The sequence below is a fragment of the Euprymna scolopes genome, chromosome 32 (assembly GCF_053919585.1).
Source record: "Euprymna scolopes isolate OS-2025 chromosome 32, ASM5391958v1, whole genome shotgun sequence".
Taxonomy (NCBI): domain Eukaryota; kingdom Metazoa; phylum Mollusca; class Cephalopoda; order Sepiida; family Sepiolidae; genus Euprymna; species Euprymna scolopes.
Genome location: NC_136513.1, coordinates 79,226,471 through 79,250,562, shown reverse-complemented (window position 1 = coordinate 79,250,562; position 24,092 = coordinate 79,226,471). Strand labels below are relative to the sequence as shown.

The 24,092-nt window shown below is 34.8% G+C and overlaps 1 protein-coding gene across 1 annotated transcript in view; it reads right to left on the bottom strand.

Annotated features, from left to right (window-relative positions):
• The window catches only part of LOC145256176 (protein MON2 homolog), a 1,437,553-nt gene that overhangs the window by 928,043 nt on the left and 485,418 nt on the right, over positions 1-24,092 (bottom strand). The window contains exon 21 of the mRNA XM_080114764.1: positions 22,973-22,996. Coding sequence (XP_079970890.1) covers positions 22,973-22,996 — 24 coding nt within the window. The remainder of the gene's footprint in view (positions 1-22,972; positions 22,997-24,092) is intronic.

The following is a 24,092-nucleotide window of genomic DNA, read 5'->3' as shown; positions in this document are numbered from 1 at the left end:
GACATAAAAGGAACTTTGTGTGTGTGTGTTCCCTATAGACTCGGAAATGGTTGGGCTGATTCTTTAAAAAACATTTCACACGAAGGTACTTCATGTGTCTGGATGTGCTCGTGTAGGTTTTGTATCAGAATGCATCTGATTAGCATGGAAAATCGATAATCAAAAAAATCTGATTAAAAAAAGGAAGCAGATTTTGACCAAAGTTAACACTTTTATACAACCTAACACCAAAAGTGCATTTGAGAAGTTTTATCTCTGCACAAGCAGAAAGGGCAAGCCTATAAAATCAATTGTAGATACTTTTATAAGACAGGGGCACGTTCAAAATCAATGTTCCTTTTTAGAGAATGATTGAACTATATTTGATTTTTGTACGTTTAACTTTTATTAAAGTGATTATATAAAAATAATTTCATAAAATCAACAGTAGGTTCTTTGATAAGACAGGGGCGCATTCAAAATGAATGTTTCTATTTAGAGCACAACTGAACCATGATACTTGACTTTTGCATTTTAAATTTTAAGTGAAGCCATTTATAAAATCAACAGTACATTCTCTACAGTGCAATGGAGACGACAATGTATTGTGAACTAATTCGCTGCGGGGAGGAATCTAAAGCTGAGTCTCAATACACTGCATGCGGGGGAGGGGGGTCTGTAACAAGACCAGGTAATTAATCGATTCGATTAAAAAAGGGGCTATTTCATTGATTTTGATGGCAATAAAAATATTGGAGGGTGGTAAATTTGTTGATTTACATTCAATCCTGGACAACGTTGGGTCACCCGGCTAGTTCTGTTATAAATTGGAGATCTCATATTGCTGAAATTCATCTGTTTAAATCAGGAATACTAGTACATATACTGCTAATTCACATTAATTTTGAATTGATTAACTTCTCCTTCTATTGATTAGGGAGACTACATTAGCGCTTGTCTTCTATAATATAAATCTAACCTGTCTATATGTATGTATGTATGTATGTCTGTCTGCCTAAAATTTTCGGCAGAGGTGATGGATTTACATAAGATCAGTATCATTTTGAAACTCGGCGTCTCGGACGACAAATATCGAAAAACTGAACAAAAACATTAATTCCTTCACCCTCAACTGGGCAGTTTTCTACAAGGAGGGGTCGATTTTTGTGAGCCATTTTTCCAAGTCATCGTATCAGTTGGATTGGCTTTGCCTAATTCTAATGTTCCAAACTTCCAGTTGTGTCTTGGAGCAGCGGCAAGATGTCAGATTTTCTTTCACTTTCTTTTCTTCGCATCACGGGTTCAAGCCTACCTGCCTACTACCACTTTTTTTTTTTTTTTTGCTCAACGAACACCACCAAACACCTGGGCAACGCCGGGCACCCAGGCTAGTCTATTTATATTATTCATAGCGTTTTTCGATTTTAACGATGATCGGCATACATTTTTTTTTTTTTTTTTTTTAAGTTGTGTGAATTTATCAGGTTTTGCTTGTTTTTAGTCGACCAAAAATCTAAAGATTTCAATAAACCAAAAGTGTCATTGTTTTGTTTTACGGCATATCAATCCAGCCATTTTGGTAAAAGCTTTGGTTTCAAAAACATGAAAGCCAAATAAATTTACATTTTTAATCTTAAATATTTAAATTAAAAAAAAAAAAAAAAAACGAAAACGAAGAGTCCATCCCCGCCCCACGCGATCGCAATTGATCTCGTTCTTTTTTAAATGAAAACGACAAAATATGAAAAATGATTGAAATCTTCACAAGATCTATGGAATATAAAAATTATTAATAGTACACATCAAACGGTTAAAATAAAAGAAAAAATCTTATTTTCAAGACAATGTCACAAAAGAATAAGTCCATTACTTCCATTTGCGTTTTAATAGATTACTAGCAGAACGCCTGGTCTTGCCCGGTTGTAAGATAAACTTAAATATGATAATAGTTCATATAATTCATGCAGATTACTAATTTATTGTTATAGAGCAATTCCCTATAGATCATTATATTGAACCTAATATATGGTATTCATTTATTTATTGCTGACTATTATCCTCATTTGTTTAACAACGTTTCGGCCAACTATTCCTCTGGCCTTCGTCAGGTGGTAACCACGACGGGATGGAAACTCCAAATCTCCTAACTGCATTCTCAGCAATTACTGCCTTCCATAGCTGTTTTTCGTCACACCACGTTTTTTGGTCAACTAAGACTCTGGGCAGCTTTTGGGTAGGATTGAAACCGCTATCTTCAGACAATGCTCACCTGGATCCGTAAAAATTCAACATCTCTATCCACTGTGCCATGGCCCCTAAAGGGCGACCAAGGTTGGATTCTTTGGTCTTATGAATCCACGTTTATTATCTGATCTTCCATGATCGGGCCTGTACTGAATGGTAAATATTATTTGATTAAATGGAATGTTTATTGAGATGACCTATATCGCTCCAGGGGTTCAAGGCTATGGATGGGATGGATATATATATATACTAGCCTGGGTGCCTGGGTGTTCAGAGGTGTGTGTTGAGCAAAAAATAAAAATAAATAAATAGAAGTAATAATAGACAAGTAGACTCGAACCCATACCACAAAAGAGGAAAAGAACATGAAAAAAAAAGTAAAAAAAACAGTGATGTTTGCTGTTGTGTCCATCACCAAATCGGAAGTGACATAGGTTTAAATTAAGGCTAGACAATCGAAAAGAGTTTCGAAATATCGGCGAAAAAGGTGACGCCTCCCTGTAGAAAAGTGCCCCGTTGAAGGTGAAGGAATTAATGTTTTGGGCCAATTTTTTTATATTTGTCATCCGAAGGGTCGAGCTTCAAAATGATACCAATCCCGTGAAAATCCGTCACCTCTGTCGAAAGTTTTAGGCAGACATACAGACATGCATACATTTAAACACACAGACAAGATTTATATTATAGATTGTGTGGTTTTACGTTTCTGAATATTTTAGATAAGGATTTGTTATTTACATTATTCAAATTCTTCGGACTATACTTCTCATCTTGAGTATTATTTTTACGTTTCAGTTGATTTAACTCCCGACCTTCTTCAGGTGTATTTACATATGTAATTAAAAAAATATATATACATCTATATATAAAAAAAATATATATATATATATATATATATATATATACACACACACACACATACAGATATGTATATATACATATATACATTTTCATATGTAAAAAAATATATACATCTACAGATGAAATTTAAAATTGAGGCAGAGAGACCTAGAAGCTCAGCATTGTGCCAGTCTTATGCAGGTTTTCTTGAAAGGGATGGTCCATTTAAAATTTCATATCGTCGGATTTTATCCATTTTCAGAATCACATATAAATATAAAACATATAAAGAGGTTGTTGGTGTCACATTTCCGTTTGTAATATTAATTTAATTGCTAAATACAAATATTTCACTGATGTAAATAATTTAAGATGATTCAGACCTATTTACAACTAGCAGGGTTACTTGGCACTGCCCGGTACCATAAAAATAAAAAAAGTGTGTATTTGTAAATGAAGCGGTCGGATAATATGGCAAATATTGCCCTAAATTTATAAGAAGGGCTCCCACTTCTTTCTCATGATACTAAAGAAAAGTAAGTATAGGTCATATTTTGATGCCCCACACCCTGTGCCTAGCCGCTGTGTTCCAAAATTCATAATGATCGGTCAATTAGCTTTGGTGTGAATTTTTTTCAAAACATTTAATGCTGAAATTTTACGGATCTTAAAAGATCACATTCAATTGTATAACAACTGAAATAATAACGTTATTATTTGGGAGAGAGGCTTTGTTAACTATTCTATCCTTATATATATGTTATGAAGACTTATGCAGCCGACGGACTTTGATATTTTTTTTTTGGATAGAAATTTTCAGATTAAATCCAGTTCTTATGGCGTTATTTGTTTATTAAAATATTAGGTGAAAGTACAAATTAGTTAGAACACTCCTTCCCCCCTTCCCACGAGTATCTACATATGTTTGTGTGTGTCTGCGTACGTTATAGATTACACAGGACGCATGCGACAGTCAGGGATATTACGTATTAAAAATAGACTAATGGCTAGCATCTAAAAAAACGTAACTTACTAAAAAAAATCTAAATATATTTAAAACAAAAAAAGAAACCGACATTATAAAATTGTGTAAGAAAGAAAAAAATAGAAAACAAAACAGAAATGAATTGATAATTAAAAAAAATAGGTTAAGAAAAAGAAATGTTCTTGCATTGTCAGATGCATGCTCAGCTGAACACTCACACAAACACACACATGCACGAACTATAATAAGAACCATTAGCAAAGGGAATTATGCGCAGTGAGAGAGAGGGGGGGGGGGAGTAACCCCTTTACAAACACTGAACGCCAAAGAATAATAGGGAACAGCAGTCCGACAGCTACACAGACAGTATTAGAATGATTTGCATTGTATGCGCACACACAACTGCAATGATCTATGCATTAAATGAACTTGACGCTGGGCAAAATAATATGCCTCTTAGTGACGCCATATTTTAATTTTAGTAACAGTTTGTTAAAGTGAAGAACTGAATTCTGGAATATGAAATTTTTCACAGATCAATCAATCTGAATGGACGGACTTTGGTGAAGGGGCCTTTATTATTCATAAATCAGAAATTGGAAAGATCATGTTAGGTCTATGTATGTATGTATGTATGTATGTATGTATGAGCCAGTTATGGTCGATATAATCACAAAATCTGTGGAACATGTAGAATTAGTCCCGGTGACAACTGGTAGCAGTGGTAGGACTAAATATTTAAAGAGAAAAATAGGAACTCCTTCCTCAATGATGTTGGGATTGTGATGGTGTTGCTCGTATGATGCAATGTAGTATTTTATTATCATGACTGAATTTTGTCTAAAATAATTTTTGAAAACTACATAAGATAGTGGCTATTAGCCTAGATATGTGGAATTTTAATGTGGCTGTTGCAAACCTACGATACTTTTGTCCAGAGGGAAATTTCTGTGGCTACTTGATTAATATAGAGAAGAGATAGGCACTGTTCATTTGTCTCACAGTTTTAAAATAGGAAAAGTATTTGCACCCAGACATTTCCATAAGACATTGCCAGTTGTTAATGCTTAAGTATGAAATAGTATTGTAAATACAAGGGCATCTCCATTAGTCTGTTGGTCTCTTAGGTTTTAAAATTTCTAGATACATCAAAGCGTCTACAGAAACGACACTGTCCATCTGTCGAACATGCTTAAGTTCGAAGCAGCATTTGTAGATAGATCATGGGCACTGTTGATCTGCCAGTCACGCTTAAGTTTTAAAAAGCATTTATAGATACTTTGCGGCATCACCATAAATAGTTTTAGATTTGCTAATAAATGTGTAATATTTTGAATAGAATTCATCAAGACATTAGCATAAAAGACACTTAAATAGAAAGCATCACAAACGGGGGCACCATTTTAAATAGAATGTATGAAGACATTAGCATAAAGGACATAGTGATGCTTTCTATTTAAAACTATCGGAGGCACCATTTTAAATAGAATGCACATCGCATCACCAAGAGATGCATGGACTATCTTGTTATAAACTGCATCTTCATTGCTAAACATAGATTAAGCAAAAAAAAAAAAAAAAAAAAAAAGAAAAAGAAAAAAAGAAATATCCACACAAAACGTGGCAGCTTATTCAATCAAATTCTGAAATAACATCATCAAACTTCATTTAATAGAACACCTGAGACTATTTTCTCTGAAAACGATACTAATTGTTGTTCTTCAAAATGAGTTTTCATAAAAGCTTTCTGACAGATGGAAATAAATTAAACAACAAAAATGATACTAAAACAAACAAAATGAAACCAATCTTTATGACATCAGGAGTAATAATATAAAAAAAAAAAAAAAAAAACTTGTTAACTAATGGCTAACCATAGTATCGCCTGGGTTAAATTAGATCAAAGTTCATATTTAGACAATTTTTTTTAATCAAATATTTTAAACTTTGGCAAGTTTGTATTTCAAATTATTTCACTTAATGTTCCTATAATGAAATTCATTAAAAATTGAAGTTTTTTTTTTTTTTTTTTTTTTGAATGTAAGCAATTCTTAAATTTGAATTGAAATTCCCAACTTCAAAATACCAGTACAATGCCAATTTATTCATGTACCAGCAAAGGGCGCCCAGCCTTGCCTAGTCATAAAATATGCTAAAATAAGTGAAGTATATGTACAAGGCGACTGGAAACAAATTCCGAGATAAGCAGAGAGCACAACTAGAATTCCCAAATGGTCACTGATCTGGTACTAACCTTGCTTAACTTTGGTGATCTGACGAGAACTGATGTGTCAACGTGATTATGCCATATATAAGTACGGATTTCAAAACTTAAAGAAAAATATGACTTGGAAGCCATCAGCTAGATTCGAAACTAAAATATTTAGCACTTCAGCCACTTTCCCTACCGTTTGAACTACCAACAATAAAGATTTAAAATTAAACCACTTGAAGCTATAATCGAATTTGTGCATGTGCAAAAGTAATAGAAATATGTCAGCAGGTTGAAATTAACATTTTTGCATTTCAGCTTGCAGGCTGTACGGATTACTCATCCATCCAAACAAAGATTTTACTCGGCATAAACCATCCTTGGTGTATGATTACTATTACCTGTTAATTGAAGTGTTATGTGAACAGTAGTTAAAGAGTTTATCGGTTAAATATTTTCACACAGACATACATCTACTGCTTTATTTATATATTATTATATATATATATATATTATATTTATCTTGTTCACCCTATATGAGGTATATTGCCACTTGGATGTAAAGGGTTACTCTTTGGAACCATGTCTATAAAATACAGTGACAAGATAAGCGAGTTGTCTGTTCGCATTACATTTAACCTTCTGCAAGATAGTACTGTCAGGGAAATGGAGAGAATTCCAAAGCCTAGCAGTTTGAGTAAAAACCTTTTCAGTATTTAGGGACTTCTATAGCAGAGAGATATGATTTTGTTGTTAGTTGGGTTTGTTGAGTATACACATTGAGGGAGGTACAAGTGCAATAAGTTCATTGGAGCACATTCTGTTAAAGTACTTATAAAATAGGAACAGACATGTATCAAATAAGAGATTATAAAATGTTTTGAAGGCTAATCAGAACCTCTTTAATTCTGATCTCGTTCTATATCGTACGAGGTGCCTTAAATAAGTTTCCAGAATTTTTTTTTTTCATATGGGTACTTTCATTCATAGTACACGCATGAAATTCTAATCACCATCAAAGTAATCTTCTCCGGCTGCAATGCACTCGCTGAACCGTTTCAACAACTTCTGGAAGGCCTCTTGGAAGTTATCTTGTGTGATAGTGTCGATGATCATTATCACAGCCTCTTTAATCTCCTGAATTATCTCATAACGACAGCTTCTAAAGTTTTTCTTTGGTTTAGGGTTAACCAAAAGTCACAGAGAGCAAGGTCTGGACTATAGGGAGGGTGAGGAACTATCCTGATGCCCATCTTGGTCATGACAATGTCTTTTTTTCTTCTCCAAGCATCTTTGGAAAAAACGTTGCGTAAATCTTCTGCATCTTCAGTTCCTCACAAATAATTGTGTGTATAATTGTGTTTACAGTTCCCATACTAACATTAAACTGTGCAGTTATTGTCTCTATAAACACACGACGGTCCTTATCCATTAAATTCTTTATTTGGTGAATTAAATCTGGTGTTCTGACTTCCTTACTCCTCCTACACCTCTCATCATCCCTCACAGACTTCCTGCCTCCCTTGAATCTCTTATGTCACTTCAAAACTGATGCTCAATTTATGCAAAATGGCCCAAAAGCAGTCTGAAGCATTCCATATGTTTCTGTGGCATTTTTTTTTTCCAAGTCTGAAACAGAATTTTATGCTAGAGTTGTTCAGTCATCTGATAAGATGTATAGCAATAACATACTGAATTTTCAAGTGCCTACAACAATTTTAAATGCCTGTACTGAAAACGCCTGGAAACTTATTGAAGGCACCTCAGACTTTTGGCTTTATTGATATCAAATATGATAGACCCCAGAATCATACAGTGCCAAGTGCAATTTATAGAAAAAAGGAGTTATGAAGAAGACCATTGTGTTCCCTTCTTCTCTACATGCTTTTGCTTCTGATCTGAAATAAAACGCATACATCAAATCTTTTACCAAGATTGCTGGAAAAATAGTTGGATCATTCTACCGCTCCAGAAGATATACTGCTGCTGATGGATGCAATCCTCTATCTGTATAAGAGCCACGCACGCCCTAAAATGGAGTACTGTTGCTACATCTGGACAAGTGCTGCTTGGCGCGCCCTATCCAGCCTTGATACAGTTTAAAACCGGCTTTGAAACCTAGTAGGTGATGCCTTTTTCTCTTCCCTGCAAACTCTTTCCCACAGAAAAGACGTTGTGAACCTGTCTCTGCTCTATCATTATTTTGATGGCACGTGCTCGACTGAACTCCAATCTATAGTCCCCCTTTGACAAACTTACACAAAAACACTTGACTAGCTACAACCACTATATACGATTTTTCCCAACTCTATGCTTAAATCTAAATGCAGATTCAATGAACAAAGCTCTTTTCCCCAGAACTGCCTGCCTTTGGAACACTGTTCCACTGGCTTGCTTCCCAGTTGAATACAACATAGTTGGCTTCAAAGCCAATGCAAGTTTTGTAAGTGTATCCATGGTAGTTTCACGAACATAGTTTACCTTTATATAATAAAATAGATCCTCTCACACTAAAGGGACTTCACAAACAATATTATTGATATGAATAACTTAAAAGTAAAATTATTACTAAGAAAAAAATGGCAGAGTTGTATGAAGAATGTAAGTTGTTCAAAATTATGTTTTTTTTTCTGTATTTTTTAAGGTGATCATTGGATGAGTAAGTGACTAAAAATGCAACAAAGACATAATTATGTTGACTTAGGAGTCACAAACGAAACAATATTGTAATGGTTACCTTTTTGAAAACTGAGAAAACTTAATCTTTGAGAACTATTATATTACACTATATATGCTCTGGAATAATAAAAAAAAAGATTCATTGAGCTTTGACTTTTTCAAACTTTATATTTATTATTATATTATATAATTATTTTTAAATATAAAAACATTTAATGGATTTTTTTTGTGCGTGTTTGTAAAATATGGCTTTCACTTCTATTTCACTTTTTGTGTATAGCAATCCTAATTTGATGAGCAAAAACCTCAGTGCAAATGAGGGTTAAAATTTGGTAGGGATAAGTTCGAAGAGGAGGAGTAGAAATTAGGAGAGAAGATGAGAGGGGAAAATCTGTTCTTTCCTTTTCTTTTTTGCTTAGGTAAATGAAAGGGTTGCTTTATTACTTTCTCTTTGGCAACCAAGCAAGCCCTTATTGCCCCCCCCCCACCGAACAAAGGCATGGCCACCGATTGGTTGACCGCCACTTGTGGGCATACTTGTAGGGGTGAGGGGGGTACAGCTAGCGATTTTGATAAAACAAGGTGAGGAAAGGGAGAGAGAGATTATTTTTAGAGATTCTTTTTGCTACACGTTCCAATACTTGTGTCTCTGGCAGCTGATCCCTTCCCGTGGACTGACGGTAGATAAAGAATGAAGAACTTGGTAAAGGAAAGAAAACTGCCAGCCCCCTAAGTTGCATGACTAGGCCAGTGTGTAACTATTATTTGTAAAGTCGAAGACAATAATCAATTCTATGTTAAGAAAAAACAATTAAGTTTTGACTTTCTTTTCTTTAATTGGAAACGCCGTTGTGAATGCAATATATTTCTCCGATAGCCCATGTGACGTATGGAAGCTGATTTGAAAGTGGAACTGGAGAGCGACCAACAACGATAAAGACGAATTCGACCACTAGACGAAAACACGGGTGACGCCACAGGTATCGGCTACGGCTGCATCTCAATCCACAAGCGTATGCACCTGAGCTGCCCTGTAGGGGTTACATTTTCTTGACCAAAAAGCCAAGATCAAAGTGTAGTATCCGTTATTACTACATGCTGTACTTATTGTGATATAAAGTGGGGGATCACTTTTCTGTATTAATTTAATGTAAAATGATCACCCACTTTACAACCAGTCAGTCTCAAAGCCATTCAAGTCATTATCCCTATCATTCAAGTTGTTTTTGAAGGATTCCAGTTATTTTTTAAGTTCATTAAAGTCATTCTAAGTCATTTACTTTTTATTAATTTAAGTCATTTCAGCCCATTTTTCGGTCATTTTAGTTTATCTTTTAGAATTTCATGTCAATCTTACATTCACGCATTCATTCATTACACGAGAGAACACGACTAATGGCTACCGGCCTTGTTTATCTGAAAAGAATATGCATTGAGAAAAGACTATTGACATAACTATTTGTTTCTGCATAACAAAACGGATTTATGAAAAATCTAACGAAATTTAAATATCCTAGAGGAGCTGATTCACATGAAAAACAAATATTTGGATCTTGGAATGTAACTATACTGTTATCTATAATATAAATCTCACCTGTCTGTTTAAATGTATATATGTATGTATGCTAAAACTTTCGACTCGACAGAGGAGACCGATTTTCACGAGATAGGTATCGTTTTGAAGCACGACCCTTCGGGTACCAAATATCGAAAAACTGGCCAAAAACATTAATTCCTTCACCCTCAACTGGGGGCTTTTCTACAAGGAGGGAAAGCTTTTTTCGACGATATTTTAGAAAGCCATCCCTCTTTTCGATTGTCTAGCCCTAATTTAGACCTAGGTCACTTCTGGTTTGGCGATGGGCACAACAGCAAAGATGTCAGGTTCTTTTTGCGTTCTTTGCCACCTTCGCGGTATGGGTTCCAACTTGCCTGCCTACTATCACTTTTTTTTTTTTTTTAATTTTTTTTTGCTCAACGCACCTCCCAACACTCGCGCAATGCCAGGCACCCAGGCTAGTTTTATATATATATATATATATATATAAGAGAGAGAGAGAGAGAGAGAGAGAGGGAGCTAGATAAGGAAACACTATTACTTGTGAGTTAGCTCCTTATGAGGTGCCCCCACAGGCTTAGAAAAAGTTTGCAAATAAGTGGACGACTCTGAAAAATAAAATGCAGGATAATCAATCCATCCACTGCGGATGATAAATCACAAACCAATGAACATCAGGGTTCTACAAGCCTTAACTAAAATGCCAAACTTTCGGAGACATGTGAAAAAGAAGAGATAAGACAGTGAAGTCAATTTAAATGATGCATGGAAATGATCCAACCGTTTCAAGTATTATTGCCAAGAGAAGGACAATAAGTAGCTCTCTTTAAAAAAAAATAATAAAAAAAGCCAATAAGATGCGAGCAATAAAACTAGACACACTCCAGAAAGATTTTCTGTTTCTAATTTGTCGCACCAAATTTTTACAACGTAGAGTGTAAATACTTGCCAAGACAATTAGGAATGGTAAGGGTCTGTAAATTGGCGGGATGTCAAACGGGATGCAAGGTAGGATGGTGGTGGAGGTCTGCAGACTCACCTGCAAAGAAGAATGGACATCTGCGATCCTATAGAATCGAATTCCCATAAAGGAAGAGAAAAAAAAAAAAAACTTTACGATTCCTTGCCGCCGTAAACGGTGCTGTCATTTTCTCACAGACAGAACAAATATTATTTCTATCTTAAGAATGGCTTAGAATATTGGATTCCACCACGTAAATATATTGGCAAGGAAGAGGATTGTCTGGAGAATAAATATTTGCTGCAATTCTGGTTCTTGTCATATCGCTAAAATTAAGCAATGTTAAGCCTGGTTAGCATTTAGATGAGTGACCATATATCACTAGAATACTGGATTCCACAACATAAATGAATTGGCAAGGTAGATGTTGGTTGCTTGCTTTATGGCATATAAACCCTTTTTGGATTATTTAATGCCGAATCCAGTAATTTTAGAATATGGTGTTTGGTTTGATTGTATGGTAGAGGAAATGATAGAGTTTTGCAAAGAGTAAGGGAAAAGCTCAATGTTTGTACATTTTAGGTCAGGAAGCCGGTATCTTTAAACAGCCTGATCTGGTAGTACCAAAAGAAAGGAAGAGGATTGTCTGCAGAATGAATATTTGCTGCAATTCAAGTTATCGTTAAACCATTGAAGTTAAGCAATGTTGAGCCTGGTCAGTACTTAGATGGGTGATCATTCGATAACTAGAATATTGGATTCCATCACCTAAATGTATTGATTAGCAAGGAAGAGAACTGTGTGAAGAATAAAGATTGCTGAAATCCTAGTTGTTGTAGGATCATTGGAGTAGAGCAATTATGAGCTTGGTCAATATTTAGATGGGTGACCATGTGCAAATACCAAATGTTGTAAGTTAAAGATTTGTGGCTCTTCTAAAAACACAAAAACAAAACAAACACAAAATAAAACGAGTGGTGGTATACATAGATCTCAATCCTTTCACTATGTATGGGTAAACTAAATTATCAAGCATTGGTAGAGCAAGTAGTCCATAAAAACGCAAACGAAACCAAACAAAACACACCTTTGCCAAAGCAGATTTAAGGAAACAAGAATAAATGAATCTAACCCAGCTGCCGTACAACAGTAAAAAAAACGGATAATCTGGATCATCTGGACTGCTGTTCTCATCTTCAATGTTATTTTCACAATTTTTAGTCAATGTAACATCCGACCTTCTTCAGGTGTATCTTGAATTCTGAACCCTGTTTGGAATTTCAAACAAAATCCTTTATTTAATTCCGGGGGTGGGGATAACATGCTCTTACTCTATTAAGCATAACTGGGTAGAAGGCTTTCAGTAATCTGCAATTGTAAGAAAGCCTTCTACTCCAGTAGTTTCTTCCCCAGAGCCACTAGACTTTGGAATTCCCTTCCGGGTTCTTGCTTCTCTAACTGTGCTGACATGCAGACATGAACCGACATCTTGCTGCCCAGCTCCCCATATAGTACCCCTGTAGCTTAGGTCCCTTATAGTAGCCCCCTACATCAAAGTGGCAATGTGCCTTGTTTGGGGTGAAAATGTAATAAAAAAGACACCTCGAGAAGGGTCGAAGGTTTCATTGGGATCATAACATACGAGATGAAAACAGTTCAAATAATACAAATTATTAACACTTCTCATCTAAAAAGTCTTGAAATATGCAACTCAAACAAAAGTAGGAAAGAAAGAGTTTCTTGCTGACCAATTCCTTTTAGTGATGGCAAAGATCGCTGTTGTTGGAAGACCAAGAAAAGAAATAATCATTGGCGGAATGATATGAACCCTGCTTACAGAAGACCCTTAATATCATTCAAAGAATCAAAGAGTGGATCAACTGCCTTGCCACATATGTAGCACAACATGAGATTTTTGGTATGAAGTGACCCGCATTGAATATTGGTCAACATGGATTAAAGCAATGATCGGCGAGTAAGTTATAAAAGTGACATTATTTGTCCTAGTGCCATTGAATAACGTTGGGTTATCTACTAGGATGAATGTGGATTAAGTTGGGATGATTGAAACGTGGTCAACGGATGAAAAATTATGGGACGATGAGGCTGAGACGAAAAGGGGTAACAGGAGGAAAAATATGCAGAATGGAGAAAAAGAAAAGCAGTATTGAAAAAGGTCATTTAAAAGGGTGAGAAGGGAGAAACGGAAGGAGAGAGATAGAGGGGGGGTACAAAAGAAAAATGAGGGGGAGACGGGAGAGAAAGCAACGGAGGAGACGGAAGAGGAAGCAACGGAGGAGACGGAAGAGGAAGAGACGGAGGAGACGGAAGAGGAAGAGACGGAGGAGACGGAAGAGGAAGAGACGGAGGAGACGGAAGAGGAAGAGACGGAGGAGACGGAAGAGGAAGAGACGGAGGAGACGGAAGAGGAAGAGACGGAGGAGACGGAAGAGGAAGAGACGGAGGAGACGGAAGAGGAAGAGACGGAGGAGACGGAAGAGGAAGAGACGGAGGAGACGGAAGAGGAAGAGACGGAGGAGACGGAAGAGGAAGAGACGGAGGAGACGGAAGAGGAAGAGACGGAGGAGACGGAAGAGGAAGAGACGGAGGAGACGGAAGAGGAAGAGACGGAGGAGACGGAAGAGGAAGAGACGGAGGAGACGGAAGAGGAAGAGACGGAGGAGACGGAAGAGGAAGAGACGGAGGAGACGGAAGAGGAAGAGACGGAGGAGACGGAAGAGGAAGAGACGGAGGAGACGGAAGAGGAAGAGACGGAGGAGACGGAAGAGGAAGAGACGGAGGAGACGGAAGAGGAAGAGACGGAGGAGACGGAAGAGGAAGAGACGGAGGAGACGGAAGAGGAAGAAACGGAGGAGACGGAAGAGGAAGAAACGGAGGAGACGGAAGAGGAAGAAACGGAGGAGACGGAAGAGGAAGAAACGGAGACAAAAAAGGAGCGACGGCGGAGATGGAACATAAACTGGAGAGACAGAAGAGAAATGGAGACAGAGAAACGGGTGTTTTATTTAATCAATCTTTTGTGATGTCTCTTTTTGTCTCATTCATTTTGCAAGTAAAGTGCCAACGAATGTCTCCTAAAATATATATATTCAATGTCTGAATGCTCTACCGAAAAGTTTTCAGACATTGGATTTGTCTTTAGAGTTGCAATTGAGTTGTATCTATCAAATTATGATAAAGATGATTGGCTTGTAAACAAAGGGCAGCCGAAGCTCATGAAGATTGCTAAGAGCCAAACAATTGGCCAAGATGAGGATGTGCGATGAAAGAGTTGGCTTGATCACAAAGAAATGGACAAGAACGATATTTTTCGTTTGATATTTTTTTTTTTACTTTTCTAAATTTTCTTGCTGTGTTTGGGATAGTTGACGTGAAGATTTCTCAAGCACCATTTTTTTTCTTTGCCTTATTTTTCATGTGTCAGGATTGAAAGACAATTTATTTTGTGTTTCCTTCAAAAAGAAAACAGAACGGACCCCCCTCACTCAACAAAAAAGAAAAAACTAGGAAAAGCAATCGGGAAAAAGGATGAAGAAAAACAAAAAGAGGGAACACAAAAAGAAAGAAAAGCATTCAGGAACTGGGATGGAGAAAAGTGCAAAAAGTATGAAGAAATGTACAAAGTGAGGAAGTACAAAACGAAAAATATATATATATATATATATATATATATATATATACACACACACAATTTAGAAAAGCATTTCATCCAAGGCATGAAAATTGTTAAACAGAATGTTTTTACTATAGGCTTTAAAAATAAAGGTACAAGACTCAATTTTAAATTTATTTATTTTCAAAGTGCACTTTTATAAATTTTACAAAGTAAGGTATAAAAAGTTAATTTAAATTGAATCAAAAAATTACCTTGGATTTATTTTATGCAATGTACATTCTGTTGCACTTTTTAAAAAATAAAATCATTGAAAATTTTATATCTATATCATTAATTGCTAGATAAAAGATAATGTTTTTAAATTGCAACAGAATTTAATTAGGAACATATTTCATATAGGTTTCATTAACAAATATTCAGTACATAACGAGAAAAATAGAGATGAAAAGTTCTAAAGGACTGTATAACTGGTTACGGTCAATAGTAGTCCTCGCCAGCAAAAGTCTTTGTTATTGTTATTCTAGTATTATTATTATTATTATTATTATTATTTAAAACATTTTGTGTCCTGCTCTTTCGCTCGAGGACTAATATATATATATATATATATATATATATATATATATATTTGCAAAAAATTATACTGGAAATACAACAAAAAATTTTAGCAAAAGGACTAGCAGGGCACTTGGCATTGCCCAGTCGTAAAACACACTTCAATATATTTTCATTCATTTATATTTTATGCTTATTATAGAACTTTTTGATTATTATATTGTACCCAATATATAGTATTGATTTCATTAGTAAAATAAAAAGAATGACTCCTGTGCCATCACCTAGAATCGAAACCAAAACATTTAGTGCTCTAGCCATTATCATTACCATTTGAACTATCGCCAGACAGATAAGAAATAGTTAAAAATGAACCGACTTTAATGTATAAATATATATCTGTGCATGTGTACAAAGCACTCAGTCAACTTACGCCTGCCAAGCTCCAAATTTTTTTTTCAATTTTGACTTCTTAGTAGCTATTTTTACCGACTAAAATCTCATAAAAGAAAAATCCACAAAAAAAAGATGCAATCATTGAACCTGACTTGCACTGCTCTGCGACATTGCATCTTAGAGGAGATGCAATTTGAAAAATAAAAACAGACAGACATAGTGAATATTATCAGCTAAGATTACATTCTTTTTATTTATTCACACTTTAATTATAAGTTTGGCAAATAGACCCTAAAACACAGTGCAATACTCAGACGCCTTATATCAACATTCGCAGGTAACATGAATTCGAACAAGTATATCGAAAATACTGTCATGGATGATGCAAAAAAAAAAAAAAAAAACACCCCCAAAAAACTAGACTCCCTCTACCCTGCTAGAAATACAGGGTGATCACTTTGTAAAATGGTATATATTTTTATATTCAACCAATATTTATTTATATACGCATACATATAAAATTATATTATGCAATTTTAAGCATGTATGTGTGCATTATCTAAGAGGTTAATGTAGTTTGCTTTAAGCATTGTTTAATCTCTATATAAATAAAATGAACTCATTTTTTCCCATCTGATTTTGACATTAATAGGATTAAAAATAAAGATATTTCATGCAAATATAATATGCACAAACGGCAGAACAATATCTGAGGTGTGTTATAGGCTTATTATTTCTCAAATTCCTCGATAATCTTAGATTTCTATACTTTTTCTGCTGAGAAGTCACGGCCAAAATCGGTTAAGATCAATGGAAGTGGTAAAATATTTTCTCTCTAATAAATTCATCCTCCCCCTGCCACCACTTAACACCGTTTGGGGATCGTTCACAAGGAACAGTTGAGAAGAGAACACCGGTTTGGCTTCGTAGTTCTTTCATGTGAAGTTATTTAAAATCACTAAACTAAGCTGCAGTGCTCTGTGGCGTAGTGGTTAGCGTGCTGGACAATTCACATTATATTTTCACGTTCGCGCCAACCTACCGTAGTCTTTTTTTTTTTTTTTTTCCTAAACAACTGGAATGGACTTTTCTTGGTGGCCGAACTGTTAACGTTGCAAATGTTTGTTTTTTTTGTTTGTTTTTTTTTTCACACTTTATTTTCCTACTTTTACTCATGACTCCGGGTTTGATCCTTCCTACTTACCTACCATAACATTTTTTAAAACTCCCCCGTCCCGGAAACAAACACTCGGGCAACGCCGGGTACCCCCGCTAGTGTTTATATAAAAGAAATTTAAGTTTACAGGAAGCAATACAATGCAGAGGTGTAACGGAGACACCAACTGAAACAAATTAAGATCTAATAAAAGAAGCTTTGAGCTTCACTTTATACATGGTGAAACGATAAATTTGTCGCCCTAAAGAAAACACTACAGCTTTATTTTAAAACTTACAGAAAAAATTAATGCAGATAACTGATGTGGTAGAGCTGACATCTATTCAATGTAGCCACCTTCAGACTCAATCACTTCCTCGATATGAATCCAGAACTTGGAGTATACCTGTTCCACAAGCGCCAGCGAGGGCTTGGCAAATAATTGGTGAATCGAGGCAATCAGGCTGGCTTTGGTGTTGTGGGAGGTCATGTTGGTTATGTTCTCAATATTGGACGTATGATCAAGTGAAGGAGTCAAGCAGGTTCATGTCTAGTGGGTGGAGGAGGGCCAGTGAGAAGGGTACAAAGTCATAGCACTTTTTCTGAAGCCGCGGTAAGTCTTGCTGCCACACCCAGGGTCTGCCAGCAGCCACCTGATTGCACTAGGGGATCACCATACTCTTCAGCACATCCAGGTACACTTTGGTGTTTACTTTCATGCCAACTTTTAAGATGTGAGGTGGCATGATGTGGCCCTCACTTGAAACCACACCAAGGACCATAACCGTGGCTGGAAACTTAGTTTTTACCACACTGTTATTTGTGGCAATCCACCAAAGCATCCTGAGGATGCTGGCAATGGTCCTGTTGTCATAACTTGGATCGGTAGAGAGCATCTCCAATCTCGCTTGTCAAATCTCGTGTCACTTTCAGACTTGATAGAAGTCTCCTATCGCTCTTTGGATTTGTACACAACTGGTCAACTAATAGACGGTCTGCCAAAAAAAAAAAAAAAAAAAAAAAAAAAAAAAAAAAAGCATTATGTAATCATGTCTTTTCTAGGGGAACAATTTTATCATTTCACACTGTATGTGTGTGTATATATATATATATATATATATATATATATATATATATATATAAAAAGGTAAAGCTGCAAAGCTTCTTCCACCATCATATCTTAATTTGTTTCAGTTTGTGCCTATTCGTTTCACCTCTGCATTGTATTGCCTCCCGATAAGCTTAAATTTCTTCAACGTTCCACTCCTTTTATTCCGGAAAATATTTTTGTCGAATTATTAATTCCACAAAAATATTTTCTTCGCCACTTTGTCGGTGGAATTCAGCTTCAATGATATTATGTATAAACAACAACCAAGGATTCTGGAGCGGCTTTGCTAAATATTTTTCTAGGTTTCCATGAACAAGATCTATCTGCTTTATTATTTGTTTTTTTGTTTGTTTTTTTACTATTAATTGAAGTAGTAAAACGAACTTTGATAACTTAGTGAAATTATTTTGTGAAATTTTTACAAAATTAATTCCAGTTTAAAGAAACGGGAACTAACTTTGGTAACTTAATTGAGACAAATTCACATTTTTAAATGCCCAGGCCATGCTGCAATCTAACCTTATATGATACAAATGAAGTTCAATCGATGTACGACTTGCCCACCAAACTCAACCTGTGAATGTCCAACAGTCTTTGTTTGATTATCATTTAATGTATTAGGACGATAGAACACATTGAATAGATCAAGGGAAGCTTATTCCTTTTCTGTTTCAAGCAAAGTTATCTCCCCTTTTTTACCTCTGTTGTAGTTCTCATGTGACATCTTTTTATATATAGGAATCATCACTTAACGCCAAGAGGCCACTCGAGGATAAGGGTTATAGAGTATACAGTAGTCAATGGGATATCATCATAGTAATCGTTAGTAGTGGAAATTTAATAGATTGGATTACTTAAGAGGACAGTTTATCAAGAATTTGTTTACGTTGGACTTGAGGACTACCAAATTGTAATCAGCTGGAAAATAGGCAAATGGAAGAGAGTTCCACAGGCATGTAGTTCTAAGAAAGAAGCTTTGTTCATGGAATCTACGTTTTGGTATAGAATAAAGAGTGGATAAAATTATTGACAGTGGTTTCAGCTAGACGAGTTTTTCATGAAAGTTTGGCAAGGGGGGGACTATAGATTGGAGCTCCGATGTGCCATGAAAATAACGATAAAGCAGACATGCTCACAACGTCTTTTTTGTGAAAAAGAGGTTGTAGGGAAGAGAAAACGGCATCTCCCACGAGGTTATGAAGTCTATTTTGAATTCTATCAAGGCAGGATACGGTTTTTCTAGCAACTCCTGCCCAGATGAGGCAACAGTACTCCATCCTCAGACGTACCTGGCTCTTATAAAGGTAGAGAATTGCATAAGCAGTAAGATATCTACTGGACCGATAGAAGGATCCCACCATTTTTCCAGCGACCTTGACAATGGATTTGATGTACATGTTTCATTTCAGATCAGGAGTAAAAGTCAAGCCCAGGAGCTTGTCAAAACATGAAGCCTCCCCAAGACGAGAGCCATTCATTTCAGTTGATGCCAGATGAGGATAAGAGTGTTGATGTAAAGATAGAAGCTTGGTTTTAGATGCATTAAAAGTAACCAGCCACTTCTTTCCCCATTGTACCACGTGCTCAAGATCAGAGGAGAGAATCAGAGAGAACTTGGTCGTTTACGGTCTTTTATGTGCTGCCATAGATGGTAGTGTCATCAGCATAAATGCCTACGAATGATCTAACAATATGATTTGGAAGATCATTAACGTAGATCAGAAAGAGTTGGGGCCAGGATGGACCCCTGAGGAACTGTGAGCTTCTGATTTCTACCCATTAACAACTCTTATGAACCTATCAGAGAGAAATGATTTAATAATAATTAAATTTTGTATATAGTGTCTAGATATAGTTATAATTGAAGTTTGAACAGCACTAAAACAAAAACTGTTGGCTATTTATGATTAAAATTTGATGGACAAGTCAAGTATAGAATGAAGTTTATGTGCACCAAATATGGTTGATTTGCGAAAGAATTGTTAATAAAATTAACAATTCCATGAGTTTAGGAAAAACGGCACTCTGCACATCAGTCAAATTATTCCTCAGTCTTAACTGACAATCACATTATTCTCATAATTTCTCTCCATGCAACACATATCCTCAACTCTTACTGTCCAGATTTAATTTCATGCATCGCTATTCTGAGTACACCACTGCTTATTAGTAATGGCATAAAATCCTAATTCTAAATCTGACACCAACATTACCTCTTGTTGATACTCCAAGGATATCATCAAGGTACTAAAACTTCAGGATAGCATTAACAGCCTCGTATGGTTGGAGGTGTTCTTTTATAATGAGAATACGTTTAAGAAATTTCTTGAATATTTAAAGAAAATTCTGTTGAAGTGTAAAATTATTAAATATTGTATGCAGAAAATAGCATTTTAAATCACCAAAGGTAAAAACGAAAACATTTTAATTCTTTATTTTTTTTGTAAGCAAAGCATTTTTTTTTATATCTGGTACACACACGTATATATAAACAGCAAGTCATTTATTCATTTATTTGTTGAATACCACAAAGTTTTCTTGTTTTTGAATTTTCTTAGTAATATCCTCAACATGGCGTGCAAGCTTTCTAGTTTTAAATAGTTTGTATAATATGACTCCAAGTGTTCTTATTTCAGCTATCACTAATCAAGGCTCTACATTGCGAGTGAAACAGTCGCATTTGCAAGTGCTTTTTCAAACTGACGACTAGAATAATGAAACGCTTATCTTTTGGCGATTATATTTCTTTCACTGGTAATATTCTTAAGCTCACTACTGAGCGAAAAATATCTTTTCAACTTTTTTTTCTTATTAAAAGGAACAAAGTTAAATTATGTAAATAATAAAAGTTTAATAGAACAACATACTATTTTTTATCGAAGGCTGTTTTTAAAAAAAATATCTTTTCAACTTTTTTTTCTTATTAAAAGGAACAAAGTTAAATTATGTAAATAATAAAAGTTTAATAGAACAACATACTATTTTTTATCGAAGGCTGTTTTTAAAAAAAATATCTTTTCAACTTTTTTTTCTTATTAAAAGGAACAAAGTTAAATTATGTAAATAATAAAAGTTTAATAGAACAATATACTTTTTTTTATCGAAGGCTGTTTTTAAAAAAAAATATCTTTTCAACTTTTTTTTCTTATTAAAAGGAACAAAGTTAAATTATGTAAATAATAAAAGTTTAATAGAACAATATACTATTTTTTATCGAAGGCTGTTTTTAAAAAAAATATCTAAAGAAATGAGAACGTTCATACCTTCAAGTATCAACATAAAATTTGTTGTATATTTAGAATTACACTTATTAAAACAAATACAAAAAATATTTTGAATGTACATACCGGTCACAGAAAGAAGATGTCATATTCTAAAAATCATGTAGGTTTGGCTAGTAACTTTTCTATTTGGGTAGTAAACGAAAATATTTAGTTGTAAAAGGTTAACTAAAGATAAAGTTGTCCCTGCTAATGCCTTCAATCTTTATGATCGTCATACGCATATTGTAAAAAAAAAAAAAAAAAAAAAAGTAGTGTTGTCTTCTCCTGACGATAATCATGAAGATTGAAAGCGCCATAGAGATGGCTAAAGAACACTTGCAGTCAACTACCACCTGACACTAGAATGTTTGTTGAGAACATTAAGAAAACTAAAAAAAAAAAAAAAAAAAAAAAAAAACGAGAAAAATGGCATTCTACAAAATCTGCGTACACAAACACACACACACGTATGTGCGCGTGGCAACTAAAAATAGAAGCTTCAAAAAGTCTTACAAAGCGTAATATTATGCACACAATTTTTGCTTCAAGTTTTCTTGGAAAAATATTTTATAAACATTAAAATCAACTTTTAAAAATCAGAAGAAAAAAAAAAAGCTAAATCAAAACAGCAGACCTTGTACACAAAAAGAAATCAAATATCCTTTCATAAAGAGTATCATACCAATAATCTCTCTCTAATATACTTGTACAGTAATACTTTATTTTTTTTAACGAAAACTTTATTACTGCCATTAATTAGCTATCATGACGCCTTGAGGAGTTGCCTCCCATTACATATGCAATGATGTTTTACTATTTTGCTGAAATGTATATTCTCTTGACCTTGAACCTTTGGATTATCACTTATTTTGAGGGTTACAAGATCATTTAGATGCCCTCAAGTTAACATCGCGAGAAGAGAAGAGATTGGACATGAGTTAGATTCATATTATATATCGAAATTTACAGAATTTTACAAGTAATACATTTATAAGCTCGTTGATAGATGGAATCAAGTTATAGAGAACAATGACCGTTATGGTTCTGAATATAAAGGTTTTTGCAAACAGTCTTTCATTTTCAAGATGAAATTTTAAATCAGCAAAAACCTTCACACTGACCTGATAGTATAATTTCAGCTTCAAACAGATACCAAATCTCTATTATCTTCTGATCTTCTTTGAAAGGATATCATACGTTTGTCTGTTGCTTTGATTCCACTTTTTTTTGTTGTTTCAAAAGATATTTTTTTTTTTAAAAAGGTTAATAAAATAAATAAATGTGCAAAAATCAAAACAAACTGTGATAAAAAAATAAAAATAAAAATAGATTAAGCAAATAAAAACAAACAAAAAACACACTGGATTTTTTTTTTTTAAGAAATAAAGAAACCTACTGCATCCCAGTAAAAATACATTCCCTGTTGATGTAAGTAAAAAAGAAAATACATATTATACACGTAGAAAAAATTATGTGTGTAAAAGATTAGTTAACTCTTCATTATTGTGAGTGAATGCTGTAAAAGTACAGGTTCGATGTTAAGAGTCCACAATATTTCTTTTGTGGAAGTCAAATTTAAAAAAAAAAAAAAAACTGAAAAAAATCAAGGTCATGCCTATACCAGGCCTAGATATCTAATATTTCAGATACTCTACCAAGAGACAATATTTTTAGCAGATATTTTTTAGTTAACACTAGAGATTTATATAACCAATGGGGGGGGGGGAGAAAAAAAAAAGATTGACATCAAAATTAATTTCCGAGACTTGTTTTTTATATTTTTTTCTCATCAGTTTGTCCTAGCTGAGGATGGGGCACCCTACTACATGTCAGACATTCATCTGCTATGTCATGTATGCCAGCCTAGAGATATTTCCAAGATTCTAAGTGCAATTGTTTTAAGCTCTCTTGCACTTGGTTCATCGAATATATTTACTAGGTAGTTTTTAAAATTCCTTTTCATAAGTCCAGTTGCTCGTATAATTACTGGAATGATGGAGATCTTATGATTCCAGTTTCTTTTCACGTCGGACATAAGATGGCATTTCGTTATCTTTTTCTCTCTCAGCTCTGTTTAAGCGAGGATCATTGGGGACACTAACTTTTACTAAGGTTGCTTCTTTCTCCTCCCTATCCCATATCATTGTCAGTTTTAATAGCTACGTTTTCTAGGTGCGTAGCTGTATGAATTGCACAGTCATAGTGGATGGTGTATGACTTATTTCCAACTGTTCTTTCTGGTAAACATGTTCCCATAACTTGCTGCTGTATTCGATATTCAACTTTTTTACAGATTGTCCAGTGGAGATCTTTGTATACTCCATTGTGTTGCATTGTAAAGTAGTCGTCCTCCAGCAAAACACATTACAACTGGATGTCAGGTTGCTCACACTATCTACTTCTGTCTGTCATTGCTGTTCATTTTCTTAAAAGCATTAATCATCAATCGTTGATCTTGGGCAACCATTATAATCCTACCCTGATCATAGTGGAACGATCTTGTTTTTAGAGCCTTC